Here is a 22301-nt window from a genome sequence, read left to right as displayed (position 1 = left end):
AAGGGAGTGGGATTACCTTTGGGGAGTAGGTTTCCTAAGCTTTGCTACCTTTCCTACTCATTTTAGCTATTGTTTATCTTTTCCTCCTGTCACTTTGGTACAAAACTTGCTTCAGTTCTGTTTAATGGCATGATCTAACAGTGGCCTTAAAAACTTCTTTTCTTCATGTCCCACCCAAAGGAACACCCTATCAATTTATGCACAAGGAAATAGCCATCATCACAACTCAGGGGTACTGAAATGCATCCCTGTTTCTGCTTGCTTTATACTGTTTTTAAAAATATATATAAAAGGTAATATGAAAGAAGTTCCATTATTTTCTTTTCACACTATACCATCATCTTCCGCATCCCACTTTGAAGACCATGTCTTGGACTTTCCTTATTTCACCCCTCTGACAATGATTTTACTTTTAAACCTCATTCCTAATAACTGACCTGTATAACTTGGCTCTGGCCCTGCCTCGCAGGGTACCTCTTAAAGACTTGGCACACCTGCTGACTTCATCAGAGTTACAGCCTCAGACCTACAATTTCCAGACAACTTTTTTATACTGTGCCATTTGCACTCCTTGCAGAATTATGTATTGCAATGCTTTTCTCAAGTTACTGTAGCAGTGACTTGACTTATTTACCACATTTAGTGCAGGTAGATCTCTTGAATGTAATTTAGTATACTGACACTAACCATAGTAATCATAATTTGAGAATCACCATCACAATGCATATACTGTGTCGATACACAGTTTTCCATGGAGATAATTATCACATAAAGCAGAGCATATCTATAGTAGAGAGTTCTTTTAGAAATAAATTCATTGTAGTAACATAGAAATTATATGATCATTGTGACCACTCTCTATATCACAAAAAGATTTTTAATCTGTCTATAAGACACTTTATTGACTATGAAACCTTTTTTGCTCTGAACAAGGAGAAATGTAGGATATAAACAGAAAGCTAACAGTTACTTACCTATGTGGCAGTAACCATTGTCAGTGTTCACATGTCATAACTCATTTGGTCCCTCAATGGCCCTCTGATGTAGGTACTCTTTTCCCCATTTAAAAAATGAGGAAACTAAGTTACAAAGTGGAACTTCCCCCAAGGTCACATAGGTAATAAACTGAAAGCTGAGATTTAAATTCAAGAAGTTTGGCCCTGGAGCCATTATGCCTAACCTCATATAAAATGCCATTCTCATATAACGATATACAAGGAAAATTAAAAGTGAGCAATAATCTCCTTACCAGAGAACTCGATTGACATTTTTAAATACAATTATTATATAGTTAGAGAATTCAAACAGCATATGTCCAAAGTGAAAAAAAGAATGAACCAAGAAAGTGAAAAAAAGAAATAAACCAATAAAAATGTCCAAAATATTAAATGAAAGCCTCCCTCTCAAACTGTCCCTTAAGTCCATCTTACCAAAAGTAACCAGTACTAATAGTTCTTTGCGATTGTTTCTATTAAAAAGTGTGTGTGTGCTTACTTGTACATGAACACTGATATATTTTTTAATTTAACAGAGAGAATCATATTATATATACTGTTGCACAATTTGTTTTTTTTTCTTTTCACTTATTTTATCTTTCTGATCTTGCCATGGCACTTACATTGATACACCTCATTATTTTTAACAGTTGTATAAAATCATAATATATGGATGTTTTATAATGTTTTTAACTGGATGCTTTAGGTTTTTTCCTCTTAAAACAATGTTGAGTGCATTTTGGTGACCTTTTGTGCATATCTTTATAAGTAAAGTTCTTGGCAGATATTTGTTTTTAAATTATAAAGTTATGGAGTTGGGAGAAGTCCTCTAAGTACAAACTATGTCAAAGCTATTCTATTGATATGAAAACAAAAATGTAAAAATATTTTCAAGGCAAATAATAAAACTTCTTAATATTCCAATATCTACTAATCTCATCAGCTTATCTATTTTTATTCACCTGGTTTTTATTTTCTGATATTCTCTAGGGTGTCCGCCCTGTAGCTCAGGCTGGCAGTAAACATGATGAACTCAGTCCCTTAGCACTGTTTGCTTTCTTTGTGAATCGCTGCAAAGATAATCTTCATGTGGTAGTGGCCTTTAGCCCCATTGGAAATGCCTTTCGAAATCGCTTGAGACAGTTTCCATCCCTCATCAATTGCTGTACCATTGACTGGTTTCAGGTTTGTAATTTTTTTTTGTGGGGACAACTAAATCTTTTGGAATTTTACTGAAATCTTAGTCAAGCTTCATTAATACAGATATTCAACAAGTGTTTCTTGATCACTTACTGTAGTGACAGGCATTGTGCTTGGCACTGGGAACTGATATGACCACCATAAAGAGCTCACACTCAAGACTGGAAGACAGAAAATGCAGTAAGCAAAAATGAACAGTAAAAAAACCATAACTTTGGTGTGCAGAAGATGTGCTTAAGACTGTAATTCTCTGACATGAAAATGACTTAATTGCATATAGGAGGGGTATATTAGGAACCAATAGGATGTATTATGTTTATGTATACATACACATATGTATGTAAAGGTATATGTGTACTTGTGTATGATATATGATAAGGAATTGGCTCACTTGATTAGGGAGACTGACAAGTTCCAAGGCCAGCAGGTGGCAAGCCAGAGACCCAGGAGAACTGTAGTTCTAGTCTGAAGGCCAGCAGGCTTGCGACCAGTAAGGGCTGATGCTCCAGCTCCAGTCTAAAGGCAGGAAAAATTGATGTTCCAGACTGAAGACAGTCAGGCAGAAGGAATTCCCCCTTATTCAAGGGAATTAGGTTTTACATTAAAGACGATGCTTGATGATTAACATGTATTTAGCTAATCCTCATGTTAGAAAACAAAAACAAAACAATTGGAGGCTGTATGGTGAATGATTCGGAGTGGAGCAAAACAAGAGACGTGAAGACCAACTGGGCAGCAATTTCAGTCATGCCAGCCCTGAATATTGAGGGCCACCACCTCATTTAATCTTAAGGCAAAATGTTACTGCCTGTATAAGACCATTAAGTATTTATGATTTGAGAAGAGTAGGGCATGGTGCCTTCTATTTCATTGTTTTATGTCCAAAAATAATGTGGACTATTAACTGACCCTGGATAGTTTCTTTTAAAAATAAATCTCTGATCTTAACTTATTCTCTTTTACCCATTTGTCAATTGCATGTTTGAAAAACTAATTCTACCCTTTTGAGGATTGCACATATATTTCTGCTAGTGGATGTTTTAGTGTTCATATAATAATAAAGCTGTATGAAACAATTTTGCTTTATACAGGCCATATCTTAGTACTGCTTCCATTAAGCAGCCCAAAAGCAAAACCAACCAAACAAAGGAAGCCTACCTAACCATAAGTTTTTCTTTTTGTGAAATCTTATCAATATAGTTCTACTACTTTTGGGTATCATTTTTATAACCATGAGACTTTCTGTTCTATTATAAGTGATCCTTACTTGTTGGGAAAACTTGTAAAAAGAAGGAACTGGGAGTTGCAAATAGATAAGGGAGATTAAGTGGTAAACAGAGCAGAGTAAAGATTTTCCCATAAAGAGGCGAGGCTGATGGCATTGCCTGGGGCCTGGTTTATGAAATTCAGGAAGGGAGTGTAAACCACTGTGTGTCTCATGATCAGGAAAGCATTGACTTTTTGGATAGATCCCTAGTCTCCACAGTAGGGTGTACACTTACCAGGAATGTCAAAACAATTCACAGAATAAGAGAAGGTATTATTGGAATATTCATTTTTGTATGAATACTTCATATGGATTAAAATTGACACCCTAACTCAATTTGTTTGGGAAATCACCTTTTATATAGCTTTATTCCTCATTGGTCTAAATCAGTATTGGTGCTCTCAATATTACCATTAATTGGTTTATACATGAGCCTATTCATGATCTATTCCTTGCCAATGGGTTCTAAATTAAAGTCTGCTTTGGGGAAGTACTTTTATTTTATTATTATTTTTTTACTATACAAAGTGTTACATGGTAGGAAAAAGGGCTTTGTCTGTCCTTCAGTCTTATTGCTTGAGGATGTAATGTCCATTGCTGCAGCATTCAGCTTGTCACTATGACGGGACAAGCCCAAGGATTAAATAAATAGCACTGAGAATGGTGAAACAAAAAGACAGAAAAAAACTGGATACTCAATGGTATGGTTGAACTTCTAAATTAAACAACTCTGGAAATACTCTACTTCTGAACTTCTTATTGTATGTGATAATATATCTCCTTTGTTTAAAGACAGAGTAAGACTGATTTCTGTCACTATAACCATAAACATTCTAATTGCTACCCATAGTATGATTAGCAGGATAATTAAAAACAAAGTACCCAGGACACAATGATAAACTCTTGTAATGTTTTCAATGATGTATAAGTCATATGACATTTATTCTAACCTTTCACAAAAATTCACTGATCTTAATAATAAATCTTTAGAAGCCTCTATTAAGGTTTTAAAAATCTATTAGTACAATAACACCACATGAATACAGGGTGGGCAAAAGTAGGTTTACAGTTGCCCATATGGAAGAATACATAATGCAAGAATAAGTTCTGCCCTGGCCACGTGGCCCAGTTGGTTGGAGCATCATCCCATGCACCAAAAATTTGCAGGTTCAATCCCTAGTCAGTGAACCATAGGGAGTCCTAGGTGAGGAGGGTTCTAATCAAAGTAAACAGCAAGTTCAAAGGCTCAGAGGCAGGAGTACACTTGGCATATTCCAGGAAAAGTAAAGGAACCATTTCACTGAGGCAGGAAAGACTGGAGAAACAGCAAATTCATGGGAAGAAAATCAAAAGTTCAGCTTTGGATATAACAGTTAGGAATTGTGATGGGCTACTTATAGCAGAAACCCAAACTAAACACATAGGAGTTTTTCCTCTGATATGGAAAAAAATCTAAAGGTTAAGCTGACTGGGGCTTTTGAGCTTAACAAAGCCATAAGAATCCCAAGCTCTTTCTGTTTTACTATCCTTAGTATGTGGTTTCCATCCTCAAAGTCATCTTATGTTATAAGGTGGATGTTGGAGCTCCAACTTTTACATCTTGTGTTCCAGGCAAGAAGTAGAATAATGGAAAATACAGCAAAAAGGATACATGTCACCTCAATGTAACTCTCTAAAGAACTTTCTTAAAATCCCCACCCAACAACTACATATATGTGTTTATCCACTCTGAGTTGTAAGGCAGTCTAGGAAGTGTACTCTTAGCTTGGCATATTACTATCTACTGGGCTGGCCAAAAAGTTTTAGTTTTTTCCATATGATATCAATGTGCATTTTTAAAAAATACTTATCAAAATTTGTGATTGGGGGCGGCAGCCATTTTAATATTGAAGAGAGAAGAAAATATGCAACCTTTTCAGCATATGATCCTTTATTATTTCAAGAAAAGTAAAAATGAGACTCCCAGCCAAGATGGAGGTATAGGTAGATACACTTTGCCTCCTTGCACAACTGAAAGGACAACAACAAATTTAAAAACAAAAAATAACCAGAACTGCCAGAAAATCTAACTGTATGGAAGTCTGAAAACCAAGGAATTAAAGAAGAAATATCCTTCTAGACCAGCAGGAAGGGGAGAGACAGGCAGCCAGGGCGAAAAGGACTCGTGGCAAGGCTGTGGCTGAAGGACCAGGGAAGGTGAGGCAGTGGCTGGCAAACCAGGCAAGGAGGTGGCTGGCAGACTGGGTGGTCCCACGTTGGTGTGTGGGTAAACTGGGAGCAACAACTGGGGAGCAAGACAGACTGTGCAACCCAGGTTTCTAGTGCAGGAAAATAAAACCTCAAAACCTCTGGCTGTAAAAATCTGTGGGGGTAGCAGCAGCAGGAGAAACTCCAAGCCTTACATGAGAGTTTGTTGGAAAGACCCATAAGGTCCTAGGACATACACAAACCCACCAACCTGGCAGTAAGCACCAGAAAGGCTCAGTTTGCTTGTGGGTGATGAAGGAAGTGACTGAAAGCCAGCCAAGAGCTGAGCAAGCTGCATTGTTCCCTCTCTGACCCCTCCCCCCCAAATACAGCACCACAACGCAGCAACCTGGGTTGCCCTGCCCTGGTGAATATCTAAGGTTCTACCCCTTACTACGGAACATGCTCTCCAAGACAAAAAAACATATGGCCCAAACAAAAGAACAGATTAAAGCTCCAGAAAAACACAACTAAGCAATGAAGAGATAGCCAGCCTATCAGATGCAGAGTTCAGTAATCACAATGCTCACAGATATGGTTGAGTATGGTCGCAAAACAGAGGAAAAAGTGAAAGCTATGCAAAGTGAAATAAAGGAACCAACCTTTATTGTTGGGAACCTATACAGGGAACCAACAATGATGGGAAGGAAACTAGGACTCAAATCAACAATTTGGAGCAGAAGGAAGAAATAAGCATTCAACCAGAATGGAATAAAGAAACAAGAATTCAAAAAAATGAGGAGAGGCTTAGGAACCTCTGAGACAACTTTAAACGTTCCAATATCCGAATCATAGGGGTGTGAGAAGGAGAAGAGGAAGGGCAAGAAATTGAAAACTTACTTGAAAAAAATAGTGAAGGAGAACTTACCCAATCTGGAAAAGGAAATTGATTTCCAGGAAGCCCAGGAAGTGCAGAAAGTCCCGAAGAAGTTGGATCCAAGGAAGCACACACCAAGGCACATCATAATTATATTACCCAAGATTAAATATAAGGAAAGAATCTTAAAAGCAACAAGAGAAAAGGAGACAGTTACCTACATAAGATTATCAGCTGATTTCTCAAAAGAGACCTTGCAGTCAAGAAGGGGCTGGAAAGAAGTATTCCAAGTCATGAAAGGCAAGGACCTACATCCAAGATTACTCTATCCAGCAAAGCTATCATTTAGAATGGAAAGGCAGATAAAGTGCTTCCCAAATAAGGTAAAGTTCAAGGAATTCATCATTACCAAGCCCTATTATATGAAAATTTAAAGGGCTTATCTAAGAAAAAGAAGAAAATCAAAAACATGAACAGTAAAATGACAACAAACTCACAATTATCAACAACCAAACTTAAAAACAAAAACAAAAACAAAATGAACTAAGCAAACAACTAGAACAGGAACAGATTCACAGAAATGGAGATCATATGGAAGGTTATTATCAGGGAGGAAGAGGGAGGATAATGGGGGAAAAGGTACAGGATATAAGGACCATAAGTGGTAGGTACAAAATAGACAGGGGGAGGTTAAGAATAATATGGGAACTAGAGAAGCCAAAGAACTTGTATGTACAACCTATGGACATGAACTAAGGAGGGGAAATGATAGTGGGAAGAGGGGTGCAGGGTGGAGAAGGATAAAGAGGAGAAAAAAATGGGAAAACTGTAGTAGCGTAATCAAAAAAATACATTTAAAAAGAGGTAAAAATGCAACTGAAATGCAAAAAAAAGATTTGTGCAGTATATGGAAAAGGCTCTATGACTGACTGAATGTGTCAAAAGTGGTTTACAGATTTTTTTGATACTATGGACATTTTGGCCAAACAGTTCTTTGCTGTGGGGCTGTGTTATGCACTAGAAGATGTTTAGCCACACCCCTGGTCACTACCCACTAGGAGCCAATGGGGCCAATAGCAGGTGATAGCCAAAATACTAAAAATATCCAAATCAATAAAGTTATTGGTGAAAATGAAAATATGTCTTTTATTTTATGGAAAAAACTAAACAGACTTTTGACCAACCCAATAGAATATAATTGGAGTCAGGAAAAGGGGCCGATACATATTAGGTGGGCAACCAGTGTTCTCTGCCACTGTTATGATAATAAATTCAGGATGCCTATACACCCAAGTGGAAGTGTTAGGAAAGCCATGAAGTATACTTTTATTTGTAGACTATCATTCGCCTTTTCTTTACATTGTCTTATCTTTAATTTTAGTATATGAACATATTTATTAGGTCTTTCATAGATTTACTTGTGACCTCAGTCCCCCTCATTCTGTTTTCCCCATTAAGGTTTAATTTTCTCAATCCCAAATTCTTCTTATGTAGGAAGACACTTAACTTACATAGTTGTAGTAAAACTGTTCATCTTAAATTTCCTAAGTCTTTCTTTTTCTTATTTTTAGCCATGGCCTGAAGATGCCCTTGAGCTTGTAGCTGTGAAATTCTTAGAAACACTGGAGCTTACTGAGGTTGAACGGCAAGCGATAGTTCCAATCTGCAAACACTTTCACACTTCTGTCATGAATCTTTCAGAAAGGTTAATATTAATAAATATTTTAATTACAATAATGCCTTATATTTTGAAGCATTTCTTTCTGTATAATAAATATTTTAATTACAATAATGCCTTATATTTTGAAGCATCTCTTCCTGCATAAGCCCAAAATTTTAATAGGGTTTCTATGTTTTCTAGATCTCACAGATCATTTAATTAGTTAAGGCCCCTAGATTGCAAGTAATAGAAACCTAGTTGATCCACCATTAATAGAAAGAGCAAGTTTATTACAAAGATACAGAGATGTCTCACAAAGCTTAAGGGAAATAATATGAGGGGGGACCCAAAAAACAATCTATTTACAAAAAAGTGTGTATTTATTCTTATATATTTAAACTTCAGTCACCTTCAAAGTACTCTCCATGATGCAATACACCTATCAAGACTTTTTTCCACTGCTCAAAACAGTTTTTGAACTCCTTAATTTTAATGCTTTTTAGTGTTCTGCTGTTTTTTCATTTCACCTCTTTCACATCAGCAAAATGTTTCCCTTTAAGGACTTTTTTCATCTGGGAAAATAAGAGAAAGTCAGGTGGAGAGAAATCAGGTATATAGGGAAGGCAGGGCATGGGGATCATGCTATTTTTTGGTCAAAAACTTGAACACTAGCATGGTGAGGGTAGGCCTGCTCATAAATCACCACCCATCGTGAAATGGGTGAACAAGTCTTCAAAAAAAAATTCACTAAAGCCATGCAGCCTCTCACAACAATGCCTGCTGGTACACTGATATAGATGGGTTCCTAGAACCCATACTAACCCAGGGGGAAAGCCTGTACCACAGGGGGCCTGCCCTCAAGAAGATAATTCCATTTGTTTTTTTGGGGGGGTTCCCCCTCTTGTACCACTGGATCATGTAAGTGACTGGAAGCAGGAGTTAGAAAGCCATTCTAAAATCAGAAATGCATTTTCTCGGTTTCTCATTCCTAATTCTATCTGGGCATCTATCTACTTTCTTCTTTCTCTTTGCAGATTGAATTTCTAACTTACAAGTGCATATGGAGGAAACTGGCTGTCTTTTGATTCTCAAGTTTACTTCTTGCAATTCCAGCTTAGGCAGAGACTGATGGCTGTTTCCACTCCCTGTTCCAAATTTGTTCCAAATGTGATTAGTCTACTTTGTGTCTATTGTCCAACCCCAGTCTGATCAGCTATGGTTAGGGTGGCAAGTTTCATAGAACAACATTGTTGCTGGAGCACTGGGTGGAAGTTCTCAGATTAGGGGAGCTGGTTGGTGGGGCTGTGGATACTTCAAAAGTAGCCATTTTACCTCTGCTATCTCTGAGACGTTAATTTCAAAAGTGCATAGACCCAGTGCTCATATCACTATTTAATATAGTATTTTGCCTATCCATAGCTAGAGTAATATAGCCAGCTAGCATGGTTGGCTGGACAGTTGCACTAATAAGTGGGATCTAGTCTATATACTTGCCATGAAATATTGCTTCCATTGTTTCCATATGTATGTGTAGTAGTTTCATACTTCTGGCCATACCCCATTCAGCTGACATGTGACACACTTGTGCAAAGAATGTTGACTTATTCTTACTATCCTGTCTACAATCCCCTTTTCTCCTACGCTTGCCTAGCTTACACAATATTCTTGGGTCCCTTACAGGGTTAGATCTTCCTGGCCTATGAAACATGTAAAAAGGCCTTATATATTTCTTCCTGTAGTTCACCTTTGATACACATTTTTATTGATTTGTCCTTTTAAATACATCATTGTTATTTGATATTTTGCAATGAGAAATGGGATATGGTGTTATGTGTAGAATTCTAGAACTCTATGGAGTTCAAGTACTCAGCGGCCTCTAAATAAATTAACCTTTATTCTTGAATGCTTGTTGTTAATGTTATGTTGAATTTACCTCTACTTTGTGAAGCTCATTACTTATAAGATATGTTATCTGCCTCTCAGGTTCTTGCAAGAGTTAGGACGACCTAACTATGTTACTGCTAACTTCTTATCTTGAACTGATTGCCTCATTTCGACAGCTTTTGACTAAGAAGCGTCAAACTGTTATGGGAGCAAAACAACGATACGTGAATGGCTTGACAACTAGCTTTTTGCTGAGTCTCAGGTAAATTTGATGAGCTGCTCAAACCTATGATATATAATAGGAATTGTAAGAATAATAACAACAGTATATTATGTGCTGGGAACTGTGTTAGATATATCACATGCGTTCCTTCAATATTCCTCATAACACTCCATGAGGTAGAAACATTTATGCTCTTTATTTTTACAGATGAGTAAAGTGAGTTTTAGAGAAGTTAACTAAGTTTCCTAGACCACACAGACTCAAGTCCCATCTTGTTTTATTCTTAATTTTTTGGAATTTGGAGAGAATATAATAAGTCTGGGTTGAATCTTTCATTTTAATAGCTGGTAAAATGTAAGATTGGAGTTTTAAAAAGTGAGTCAAGTGCTACTAATTGCTTATTAGCATTAGTTCAATATAAGCAACAGAGATTTGGGTGGTTCATATGCATTGTATACCATGCACATAATATAGCAGGGAAACCCCCAAGCTGCCACCTACTTTCTATCTGCATTTCTTCCATGGCAACTGCATCCTCCTACTGCCCTGTCATAAACTCAAGTAAGAAAGGAAGACAGAGTATTTTGTGAAGAAACTAGGCACACTCTCATGATTTTACCCTGTATGACTGGAAGAAAAAGTTAAGATTTCTGATCCTAATACCTTATGATACTTTTAAGTTTCACTTTTCTGTGCTTGGCTTCTGTAGCTATTGTTGCTATGAAAATTTAATGATAAACTGTATGTTTAGGTTGGTGAAATGAAATGGAGCTTGTTCAGTTACAGCCCAAATTGGAGGAAGCTAAAATTGAAAATGCACATATGATGCAGGTAAAGTGTCCTGAATGTTTGTTTCAGTTGATGTCAGAAGACAATTGAAATATGTAAAATTAGCTTTGAAAATAAGCCTTACTTTCTTGCTACTAGATTTTAGAACTTTTCTCTATTGATTAGCTATCTCTTTGGGTCCTGTGTGGTTTCTTTTCTTTTTGAAGGGAGGAGGGAAACCCATGACCAAATTAGGTTACATGTATTTGCATTTCTCCTCTTTTTATCTTGGGCTGATCCACCCTTCAAATGATATGTTGGATTCCCTAATTTTAAACATTCTTTTATCTCTAAGAGGGAGAAAATAATAGGATGTTTGTGGAACTGTCTTTATTTTTTCTTTCTTTATTTTCTTTAGGTTATTGAGATAGAGTCTGTACAAGTAGAAGCAAAAGAAAGTTTGTGAAATTAGATGAAGAGGTAGCCAGTGGAAAGGCCTGAAGAAGCCCAGCTACTGAAAAATGAGTGTGAAAGTGACTTAGCTGAGGCAATTCCAGCCTTGGAAGCAGCTTTGTCTGCACTGGATACACTAAAGGCACGTATTTTATTTAGCTATATTGAATTTCACCAACAAAGTAAAATTGTATACAGGTACTTGGTTAATAGGTATAATTCTATTTCAGTGGGTGATACTATGTTGTTTTGTCTAGTCAAATGAAACTTGACTCCTAATACTTCTTCTTGGATGTATTATCTTATTTTTTGCTTTTCATATATTATTTATAATTTTCATTTAGGATATTCCAATGAAAATGGAACAAACAGTCTCCAAGAGAACAAAGTAGTTGCTGTACATGGACCAGAAGGCATATGTTAACAGAGTGTGTAGCCACTGTTCTGCAGCCCCCTAAACATGCATGTACAGAAATACTTAAAGATCATTTCCAATACAGATGTGGGTGCCACCTGTCTGGATTACACTGTGTTGTATATGAATTTATATAGGGTCTTTAGGCAAGACCGGAACAACCTCATCAAACAGAGCAGGAAAGACAGTTTCTGTTAACTAGGGAGGCCCAGTGTAGTATGGTGGTTCAGGATATTCAGACCCCATTCTTTGCCTTCTTTCCTAATGTATGGGTAAATCAGCATCTCACAGGATCAAATTGTATCTGACTTGCAGTTACATCAACCCTGTAGTTATAAGACATGAGATTATTTTAGGGCATTTATAGAAACTTCTTAGTTTTCTCACTATGCTGTGAGTCAGGAATTTAAAACCCTGAGCTTATTATTTTCTCCCTGTCTGCCATTTGGCACATTTAAAACACCACACTTTACCCAGGTCTTCATTCTCTCCTATTGGGACATTTATCACAGCAGCCAATCATTCTGGCAAGACCTTGTTTTAATAAACATTCCATACTATATGATCTTGAGCATTATTCTAAGTAACTGTTTTATCACTGTGTACCACAGACTTTCAGTATTCCATTGTCTGAAACACACAGGATTCTTGATGCCTTCAAACCCCACCAGTTAGTGAATCAAATCAACATTATGTTCTCCTTTCTTTGCAAGTCTGTTGCTTGCACCATTCTTAGTATCAAATAATATATGTGATATGACTTAGGTTTCAGTTACAGAGAAGAGAATTGGCTCTGTTTAGTATAAGCAGACAGGACTCTTTTTAAAATATATTTTATGGATTATGCTATTACAGTTGTCCTTTTTTTTCTCCCCTTTATTCCCCTCTGCCTTATACCCCCCACCCCACCAGCATCCCCCCAACTTAGTTCATGTCCGTGAGTTGTGCATATAAGTTCTTTGGCTTCTCTATCTCCCATACTATTCTTAGCCTCCCCATCTATTTTGGACCTACCATTTATGCTTTTTATACCCTGTACCTTTTCTCCCATTCCCCTCCTTCTCCCTCCCCACTGATAACCCTCCATGTGATCTCAGTTTTTGTGAATCTGTTCCTGTTCTAGTTGTAGGGAATTTTACAAATAGATTACAGAATTGTTGGAAGAGCTGAAGAAAACGGATTGTAGGCTGACCTGCCAGGAATGACTCACACAACCAAATTGCAGAAATAATTTACCAAAAGGAATGATCCCTCTGAAGCTCACGGAGCCTCCCCACAGAGCTACACCATCTCTACTATAGTACATATCAGCAAAACAGATGCCTCACACTCTCCAGTTTGATGTGCCACTTACTCAGTTTGAGTCTAGGATCATTCAAGTGATGTGATGGTGGATCCTAATGACCTTCCACAACTCTAGCTGCATGGGAAACTAAAATATATAGTTGTTAGCTTTCTAGCAATTCCAAGGGAGGTGAGGAGGATATTAGAGCATAGTAAGTAATTGAATCTATTGCGTCTGTCAGAACAATATATACCTTTAAAAAATAAGTTTGAAATTGGAACCTACCTCTTCTTTCATTTTGGTGGTGGGGTAAAGTTAATATTACATATAAGAAAATATAGAATTCAGCCTGTCTAAATTAGGGTTTTTAGCATGAGTTCCATGTATGAGCTTGGTATGTGATTACAAGGAACTTTTGCGTTTATGTGCAAAGATATATCTTCTGAAGGATTTATAGCTCTTATAATATTCTCATGAGGATCTATGATCTCCCAGATTTTGAGAACCATTGCTGTTAATCTGTGCTAAATTCTATACTGTTCATTCTTTCATAGCCATGCAAAGTAAAAAAAAAATTACAATTTCAAGTTAAAATTGATACTTACTTCTCCAATATTACTTTAAAAATTTCATTATTTAGAAATAAACTATTTTTAAGATATCTTGCTTTCTTTTGATTTAGCCAGCTGACATTACAATTGTGAAATCAATGAAGAATCCTCCATCTGGTGTTAAACTAGTTATGGCTGCTGTTTGTGTCATGAAAGATATCAAACCAGAAAAAATTTCTGATCCTTCAGGAACAGGAGGCAAGGTAATAACTAGACACAGGTTTAAATCATATTCATGAATATGCAGAATACTTACAGCAATTATCAAATTAAATGTCAATAGTACCCAGTCCAGGGAATTTATATTGTTTTCTAGATTAAGTAGGTTCAGAATAAATTATGGAAAACACTATGTTTATTCTAGGGCAAAGCAAAAGCAGTATAATATCAGAAAAAAATGTGGATCCAATTGATTCCATCTCCTTTTCTGTAAAGTTAATAATAATAATAATTAGCAGGATTCTCCACTATCATGGGGATAGGATTGAATGAACACTGAGATTTCTGTGCTTTTTCAGCTAAGAGTCTCAAGAATCTGATATACAGGGTCCAGCAGAAGTAATGCCAGCTTGAGTGTGGTTGGTAGAGTAATAATATGGGTGTAATACTTTATAGTTTTAATTTGAACATTTCACCTAAATTGTCATATAATATGCTTGATGTGATATTATTGTGTTATAGAATTACATGCTCATGCTTTTGTAATAAGAGAGTTTGTAATAAAAAGGGGATGTAATTTGTGCTGGACACTTATAACCACATTAGGAGTTGTTTCTGACCATTCAAAATTCTGCTGTAACAGTATAGTGAAATAATTAAAACCATGTATTATGGAGCCAGAATGTCTTGTCAGAAATCCCAGCCTCATTGGCAATGTGACCTTGGGCAAAATGATTAATCTCTGTGAAATTCTGTAAAAAGAGGGTTACCATGGTACCTGCCTCATAAAGTTAATGTGAGGATTAGATTAGTTAATGCATATAAAGCTCTTATGTATAAAGCTTCACGAACAGTAAGTTCACAATAAATGTTAGCTGCTATAGAAAATTATTATTCAAGGCTACAGCACCTAAAAAGGAAGGCATAGCTCCCATCCTAAAGTTAAAGACTTATTTTCTTTTTATTCTTTTTCTTTTTTGTTGCTGTATTCTTTTATTAAGTTGTCTATTTGAATACCAACATAAAAATGTTTAAGGTGCTATGATATTCTAAAATGTGCCAATATCTGGTAGGCAAAAACTCCTTCTTTGTACCTAATTCATTTCTTGTTCCTTCATGTGCATTTTCTCTGCTAGGTAAACTTTAGATCCATCCTTTAAAATTTCACCAGATACCATTTTGGGCATTTGATTGACAAAAAGAAAAGAAATCTTAGGTATAAATCTTTGTGACCTTGGATTAGGCAAGGCTTTCTTAGGACAACAAAAGCACAAGCAACTGAAAAAATAGGTAAATAAAATTTCATCAGAATTAAAAACTTGTACTTCAAAGGACACTATCAAGCAAATTTAAAAATAACTCACAAAATGAAAGAAAATATTTGCACACCATATATCTGATGAGTATAGTATCCAGAATATGTAAGTATCGATAACAATAAAACTCAGTAATGAAAATGTGGATAACCCAACTAAAAATAGGTGAAAGGAAATGCTGAATAGACATACAATGATTTGAAAGAAGAGACTTGAAATTGTAAGGATGGTAATTCTCCAGAAATTTAATCTTTTTATTTTCTTATCTTCAACTGAGAACATGCTTATTGATTTTAGAGAGAGGTGAGAGGAAGGGAGGGAGAGAGAGAGAGAGAAACATTGATCTCTCACACATGTCCCTATCCCTACCTGGGGTCAAACCTGCAATCTAAGTATGTATGTGCCTGTGACCTTTCGGTGTACAGGACAATGCTCCAGCCAACTGAGTCATACCAGTCAGGGCTAGACTCATTTTCCTTTCAGATTTTTACAATACCTGGGTTTGAATCCCTGAACTGGAAAATTGGGATTTTGTGTGTGTGTGTGTCATCCTATCCTTCTTCAAGATAATAAAGAAAATAAATAGGCTTTTACCTTACCAAGTTATTTTTGTGTGCACATACACACTCATACTCACATACCATACACCTCTATCAGGCTTCTGGAAGTAGGAAAAAATGTCAGCTAGTTGTTTAATATCTTTCACTAGCACAAATAAGTACCATGCACTTTATCTTATAACTGGGAGAACAGTGTATAATCTTTGTTTTTTTCTTCTTTATTTTACTTGGGAAACCTAGGTAAATTGTTAATAAGAAAAATATTTGTTATCTGCCTTATTCCACTTGGACTTCTGTAACAAATTACATAGACTGGGTGGCTTATAAACAATAGAACTTTATTTCTCAAGATAATGGAGCCTGGGAAGTCCAAGATCAAGGCTCCAGTAGATTCGGAGTCTGTTTCCTGGTTTATAGATGACTTCTTTGCTGTGTCCTCACATGGTGGAAGAGAAAGGGAGCTCTCTTTGATTTTCCTCTATAAAGACACTAATCCCATTCATGAGCTAATCACCTCCCAAAGACCCAAATGCTATTACATTGGGGATTAGATTTCAATATATGAATTTAGGGGAACGGGAACAGAAACCTTCAATATATAGCGCTACCTTTCTGGTTTGAAAGAGTTAAAAATAAATAAAAATAAAAGTTGAAATAATAAACATATGAAATTATGATGGTGTTTATACTAGTTGATTATCTTATTTTCTAAAGAAAAATAATCATCATTTATCTTTCAATGTTTAATTTTTATAATAAGTTTAATATATAAGTTCATGTTCATATTTTAAATATTTGATATGTATAACATGCTTTTTGGGAGAGGGGTCTCTTTACTTCTAAGAGATAAAACTTGAAATTTGAAAGCATATAGTTTCTCTGGAGAAAATATGTCTTAAACTTCAAGAAGAAAAATTTTATAGCGAGCATCTTTAATTGTACATTTAATAAGCTTGCAAAATTTTATTTACAGATATTAGATTACTGGGGACCTAGCAAAAAACTTCTGGGAGATATGAATTTCTTAAGAGATTTGAGAGAGTATGATAAGGACAACATTCCAGTGAGTTTTCATTGGATTTTTTTTTTTGTATATGTAACTTTGTTAAGATGTGAAAAACTTTAACATTTATGTAATGCTATGTAAAATATAAGAAGATTTTCTATTTGGATTAAATAACAAATAAAAGAACATTCTACTGTTAATGACTATTTTATGAATTTTCATACTGCATAGACCCATGCCTCTTTCAGACCTTTGATGGTCATTTAATAAATTACTGTTTTAGTGTATTATTGACATGAAAGAGTTCTCTAAGTACCTTATGATAGTTTATTAATAATCTGATACCACAAATTTATGTGAGATAAAGTATAATGCATTTTCCCATTTGAACTTTTATTTTTTTATTAATGTTTAATTATCCTTTTCTCTTGTTTCCATGTTTTCTCAACCAGCATATCTTTTAATGTTTTTAGAAGAAGCATTTTTCCCTCAATATCTATCATGATTTTGCATATTTTGCTCATAAATTACTTGTGTTTCTGCTTTATTTATGCTTGTTTTAAATTATCTCATAGTACTGACTTGTCTTTAAAACAACATAACTTTTTATACAATGTTTTTACTATTTATGATTATTTTTCATCTATGATTGTGCAATTTGTTAAAATTTTAAGATCTAAATCTTTGTTGTGTAGGTGACTGTTATGCAGAAGATTCGTGGTGAATATTTAACAAACCCTGAGTTTGACCCCCCTAAGGTTGCTAAAGCTTCTTCTGCTGCTGAGGGTCTGTGTAAATGGATCATGGCTATGGAAGTTTATGACAGAGTTGCGAAGGTATTTTGAGGATCAGCACATCTATTTTCTATTAAAATATTCCCAGAAATTAAAATCTTTGCATATATTTGCTAGTTAAAACTTTCCTAAAAGTGCTACAAGAAAGAATTTGTCCTGCTACAGCATAAACATCAGACGTGGAGTACCTAGTAGTCAAAGAAAATACTTGCATATGACATAAACTGGTTGGGGCTCATATGAGTGGTAGTGCTGGAGGGGCAGTGATAGTCATTGCAGTTGGCTCAAATGCCCTATATCCTGACCTATACCCATAGGGACACAGGGCAAAAGAGAATTAGAGTTTGATGAAAGGTGGGCAGAAACAAAGAAAAATCTAGAACCTCAAGGCAAAGTGGTGGATTAAACAATTGATTCAAAGAATTAGAATTAAGAAGATCCAAGTAGGATTAAGAGGCAGAGCATGGGAAGATCCCCTAAAGCAATGGCTAGGTTGATAGGGAACCTGTTATCAAATATCCCCTGAAGTCAAATTCCTGGGAGAACAGAGAATGGTTTAAGAGTATTTTGTAAATTTGGCTAGCAAAGGATCAGGAAAACACTGGCATTGTCCTTTGTAGCTTGCAAAATTCTATCTAGGATAGCAGGATATATAAATAAAAAGGCAGTAAAAATACATTGTAAGTGTTCAGAAAACTTCTTGGTATAGAATGAATGATCAGGCTTTAATGGTTAGGAAAATAGTCCTAGTAACATACATGTGCCTATAGAGAGCTAGGAACTTTGTTAGTTTCAGGGAAGTAGACCTGTATACACCTGTTAAAGAAATAAAATTAATTTTATCTTGGATGTCTCCTGACATCAGAAGTAGAAAGTGGAGCTTCCTGCTTTCTATCTATTTCTTTAACATATTCCGCTTCAGGATTCCATCTCACAGGAGAGAAAGTGGGCCATTCGGTGTCTGATACCTTGCCCCTCTCCTCCGTCTTTGCCTTCAGCTTCATTCCTGGCAGAAGATGTAGGTCCCCCTTCTTTCAAATGCACCTACTCTTTTTGGTCATCTGCTAAATTCTTTTTATTGATGGCTTATAGCACACTCAGTGGTAAAGTTGAAACCCCCATTCTTTTTTTTTTTAACAGTTTACATTCAATAGCATCCTACACCAGTTTGAGATCTATAGCAAAGTGGAGGGGAAAACCATGCACTCTACAAGTGGTCACCGAGGTGCTGTCCCAAGCACCCACCTGACCCCATACCCCATTATCTCAACATTATTGACTATATTCTCAATGCTGCAATCCACATGTCTGTGGATATTTTGCAACTACCAGTTTGTACTGCTTAATCCCTTCACCTTTTTCACCCAGCCTCCTGACCACCTCTCCTCTCTGACAGCTGTTGGTCTGTTTGTTCTCTGTATCTACCAGTCTGTTTCTATTTGGCTTGGCAAACCCCTTTATTGATATACTAATGAGTATAATAAAATTAGAATTTTAGGAAATCCTTTTTCTCTAAACAAAATGTGTCTTTTCAAGGTTTGCTGAGGATAATTTTAGTAGTGAAACTGAATATCAAGGCTTTTCTTTTTCTTTGTATTTCTATCATAGTCTTAATCTCCCCCCAGCACCCCTACCCCTGCCTTCCCCCAGACAAGGCAAATGTATGCCTTGCATGATTGGGAAGAAGATCAAAGACTTGGAAATGCAAAGAAAAAACCAAAACAAAAAAAAAACAACAAACAACAACAAAAAAGCGCATTCATGTATTTTAAACCCTTATAAGTCTGCCACATATTTTCTGTTTTTGGCAACAGTTCAATGGCAACTTATATTTAGAGACATGTTGGTATATATGGTACCATTTTTGCTACATAATGTGACATTGTTAGTCCAGAAAATTTATCTGTTTTATATATGACTGTGTGCTGGTTTAGAATGATTTCTATATTTTGCATACTATATAAATATTTTTTAATTTATATGTGTATAAATAATGTAAGATTTAAGGAAAATGTTCATTTTGTATAACTTGTTATTATACATAACTAGTGTGTGTATAATAATAAACACTTTAATCCATAATATCTATAAAGGATTACATTAGATGTCAGTTTTATAGAATACACATCACAGCTGCATATATTGTTTCCAAATAGGTAGTAGCTCCTAAGAAAGCCCGCTTATCAGAAGCTCAGAAGTCCTTAGCTGAGACAATGGAGCTCTTGAATGAGAAGAGAGCAGAACTGGCAGAAGTTGAACATCATTTGGAAAGTTAGAAAAAACATTTACTGAGAAAACTGAGGAAAAGGCTCGTTTAGAAGATCAGGTGGAACTCTGTGCTAAGAAACTTGAAAGAGCCTCACAACTAATTGGAGGACTGGGTGGAGAAAAATCAAGGTCAGATTTCTGCTCATTTTAACAACATTTAAGAATGTCAGGCTTGAATACGTGGCTTTCTTTGGATATTTATTATGATTACTGATTTTAAAATAGCTGGTTGAAAATGTGGGCACCTGGCCAGTCTTCTTCAAACCGAATATCATTGTCAAAGGATGTTTTTGGCAACTTACTTTCATAGTGTTTTTTTTTTTTTCTAAAGAGAGAACCAAGTAGGGGAAATGATCATTCTTAATCTAAATGGTATGTGGGCAAGCATTGTACAATTCTTTCCAGTTTTACACATATGTTCAAAATTTTTCATAGTAAAATATTGGAGGACAGTAAAGTATGTCTCATTTTGTTGAAGTTTATTTCAAGGAAGATGCAACTGGTTTGATCTAACAAAGCCAGTTAGCTTTACTCTAATTATTTATTTGTACTGACCAACCAGCTATCTCATTGATTAATGGCATTGTTGAAGGAATAACGCAATAAAGTAATGTGCTTTTGACTTTGTAGTGCAGATTAGATAGTTTTGGAATGTAATTTTTATTGTACAGTTTTCATTAAATGGAAAATATCAACTCTAGCAATAGTGTATAGCTTCTGTACAACTTAAATGTAATTTGGGGTAATAAATTGCAAACATTTCTATGTTTTTACAGACTAAAAATAAATACTGAACCAAACAGCAGGGCCACTAGACCAAATCATCCTGATGAAAATGATTAGACAAAATGTGGGTGGGCAGTGGGGGTGCATATCTAGTCCAAATCCTGCAAAAAAACCAAACAAACCCTAATATTCTAATAATGAAAGGTTGATTGTCATTTATGTAGCATACATATGTGTTAAAGCACATTAGAGATAGAAGAGACCCAACCTCCTAATTTTATAGACAAGCAAGTGCTCAATATTTTGTGGCTTTTTGTTACAGAATTTGGACTAGAAACCCCTTGCCCTTTCAATTACTTGCATCATTCTCTATGGCAAGGCTATTTTGACTTTGGTTAATCTCACAGGTGGTCTCAAGCAGCAAATGACCTTCAAATAGTATATGAAAATTTGACTGGTGATGTCTTGGTATCAGCAGGAGTAATAGCCTACCTTGGTGCTTTCACTTCTGGCTTTCGACAAACATGTATAGAATATTGGAGCATGTTGTGCAAGGTAATGGTTTTATATTTTATAAGTTTCTTTCTAGAACATTCAAAGTACAAGTTGGGGTATTGGGAGGGGGGATGATAATAATAAGTACAGAGAAGGGAAGAAATAACTGAAAATGTGAAATTTGTTTCCTTCTTGTTTGATCAGTAAAGTATTTCATAGTACAACTTTCTTTTTCTATTTTATTTTTACTTTCTCAAATTTTTAAATTTTTCAAATATAGTTGACATTCAATATTATGTTAGTTTCAGGTGTATAGCATTGCAGTTAGACAGTTATGTAACTTACAAGGTGATCACCCCAGTAAGTCTAGTACCCACTTGACATTATACGTAGTTTTTACAATATTATTAACAATATTTCCAATGCTATGCTTTTATTCATGTAATAGTTCAACTTTTAACTGTTTTTTTTCCTGTTCCTTAGAGTTATTAAATAATATCTAATAACAAATCAATATTTTAATTTTAAATATATTTCAATCAATAAGGTAAAAGAAAATATTAGATATTTGTTTATTTCTTACAGGAGAGAAAAATCCCATGTTCAGAGGAGTTCTCATTGAGTAAGACCCTAGGTGACCCAGTAAAAATTAGAGCTTGGAATATTGCTGGATTACCAAGAGATACTTTCTCCATAGATAATGGAGTGATTGTTAATAACTCCAGGCGTTGGTAAGTGACATAAAGTATATTTATTTTTCAATTATTGTATTTGAAAGTTTTTAAACATAGAGAAAAGTTTAAAGGATTTTAGAGTAAGCACCCAATAGCTACCTAGATCCTGGCTTCTTTTTAATATATTTTATTGATTATGTTATTACAATGTCTGATTTTCCCCACTTCACTCCCCTCCAGCCTGCCCCCTCCCACTTACATTCCCCCACCTTTAGTTCATGTCCATGTCTCATACTTATAAGTTCTTCAAGCTTCTACATTCCCATGCTATTCTTACCCTCCCCCTGTCTATTTCCTACGTACCATCTATGTTACTTATTCTCTGTAACTTTTCTCCCTCTCTCCTCCTTCCACTCCCCTGTTGCTTTCCCTCCATGTGATCTCCATTTATGTGGTCCTGTTCCTGTTGCTAGTTGTA

At 35.6% G+C, this 22301-nt stretch overlaps 1 protein-coding gene across 1 annotated transcript in view; it reads left to right on the top strand.

Annotated features, from left to right (window-relative positions):
* Positions 1-22301, top strand: part of DNAH12 (dynein axonemal heavy chain 12) — a 275242-nt gene that overhangs the window by 183401 nt on the left and 69540 nt on the right. The window contains 15 exon segments of the mRNA XM_028518986.2: positions 1986-2180; positions 8098-8231; positions 10170-10209; positions 10211-10325; positions 11045-11124; positions 11480-11507; positions 11510-11559; positions 11561-11656; positions 13897-14028; positions 16834-16923; positions 17562-17702; positions 19817-19928; positions 19931-20057; positions 21062-21209; positions 21735-21880. Of these exon segments, the coding sequence (XP_028374787.1) occupies positions 1986-2180; positions 8098-8231; positions 10170-10209; positions 10211-10325; positions 11045-11124; positions 11480-11507; positions 11510-11559; positions 11561-11656; positions 13897-14028; positions 16834-16923; positions 17562-17702; positions 19817-19928; positions 19931-20057; positions 21062-21209; positions 21735-21880 (1634 nt within the window).

This window comes from Phyllostomus discolor, chromosome 7, assembly GCF_004126475.2.
Source record: "Phyllostomus discolor isolate MPI-MPIP mPhyDis1 chromosome 7, mPhyDis1.pri.v3, whole genome shotgun sequence".
NCBI classification, from domain to species: Eukaryota; Metazoa; Chordata; class Mammalia; order Chiroptera; family Phyllostomidae; genus Phyllostomus; species Phyllostomus discolor.
This window is presented reverse-complemented; position numbering and strand designations above follow the sequence as displayed.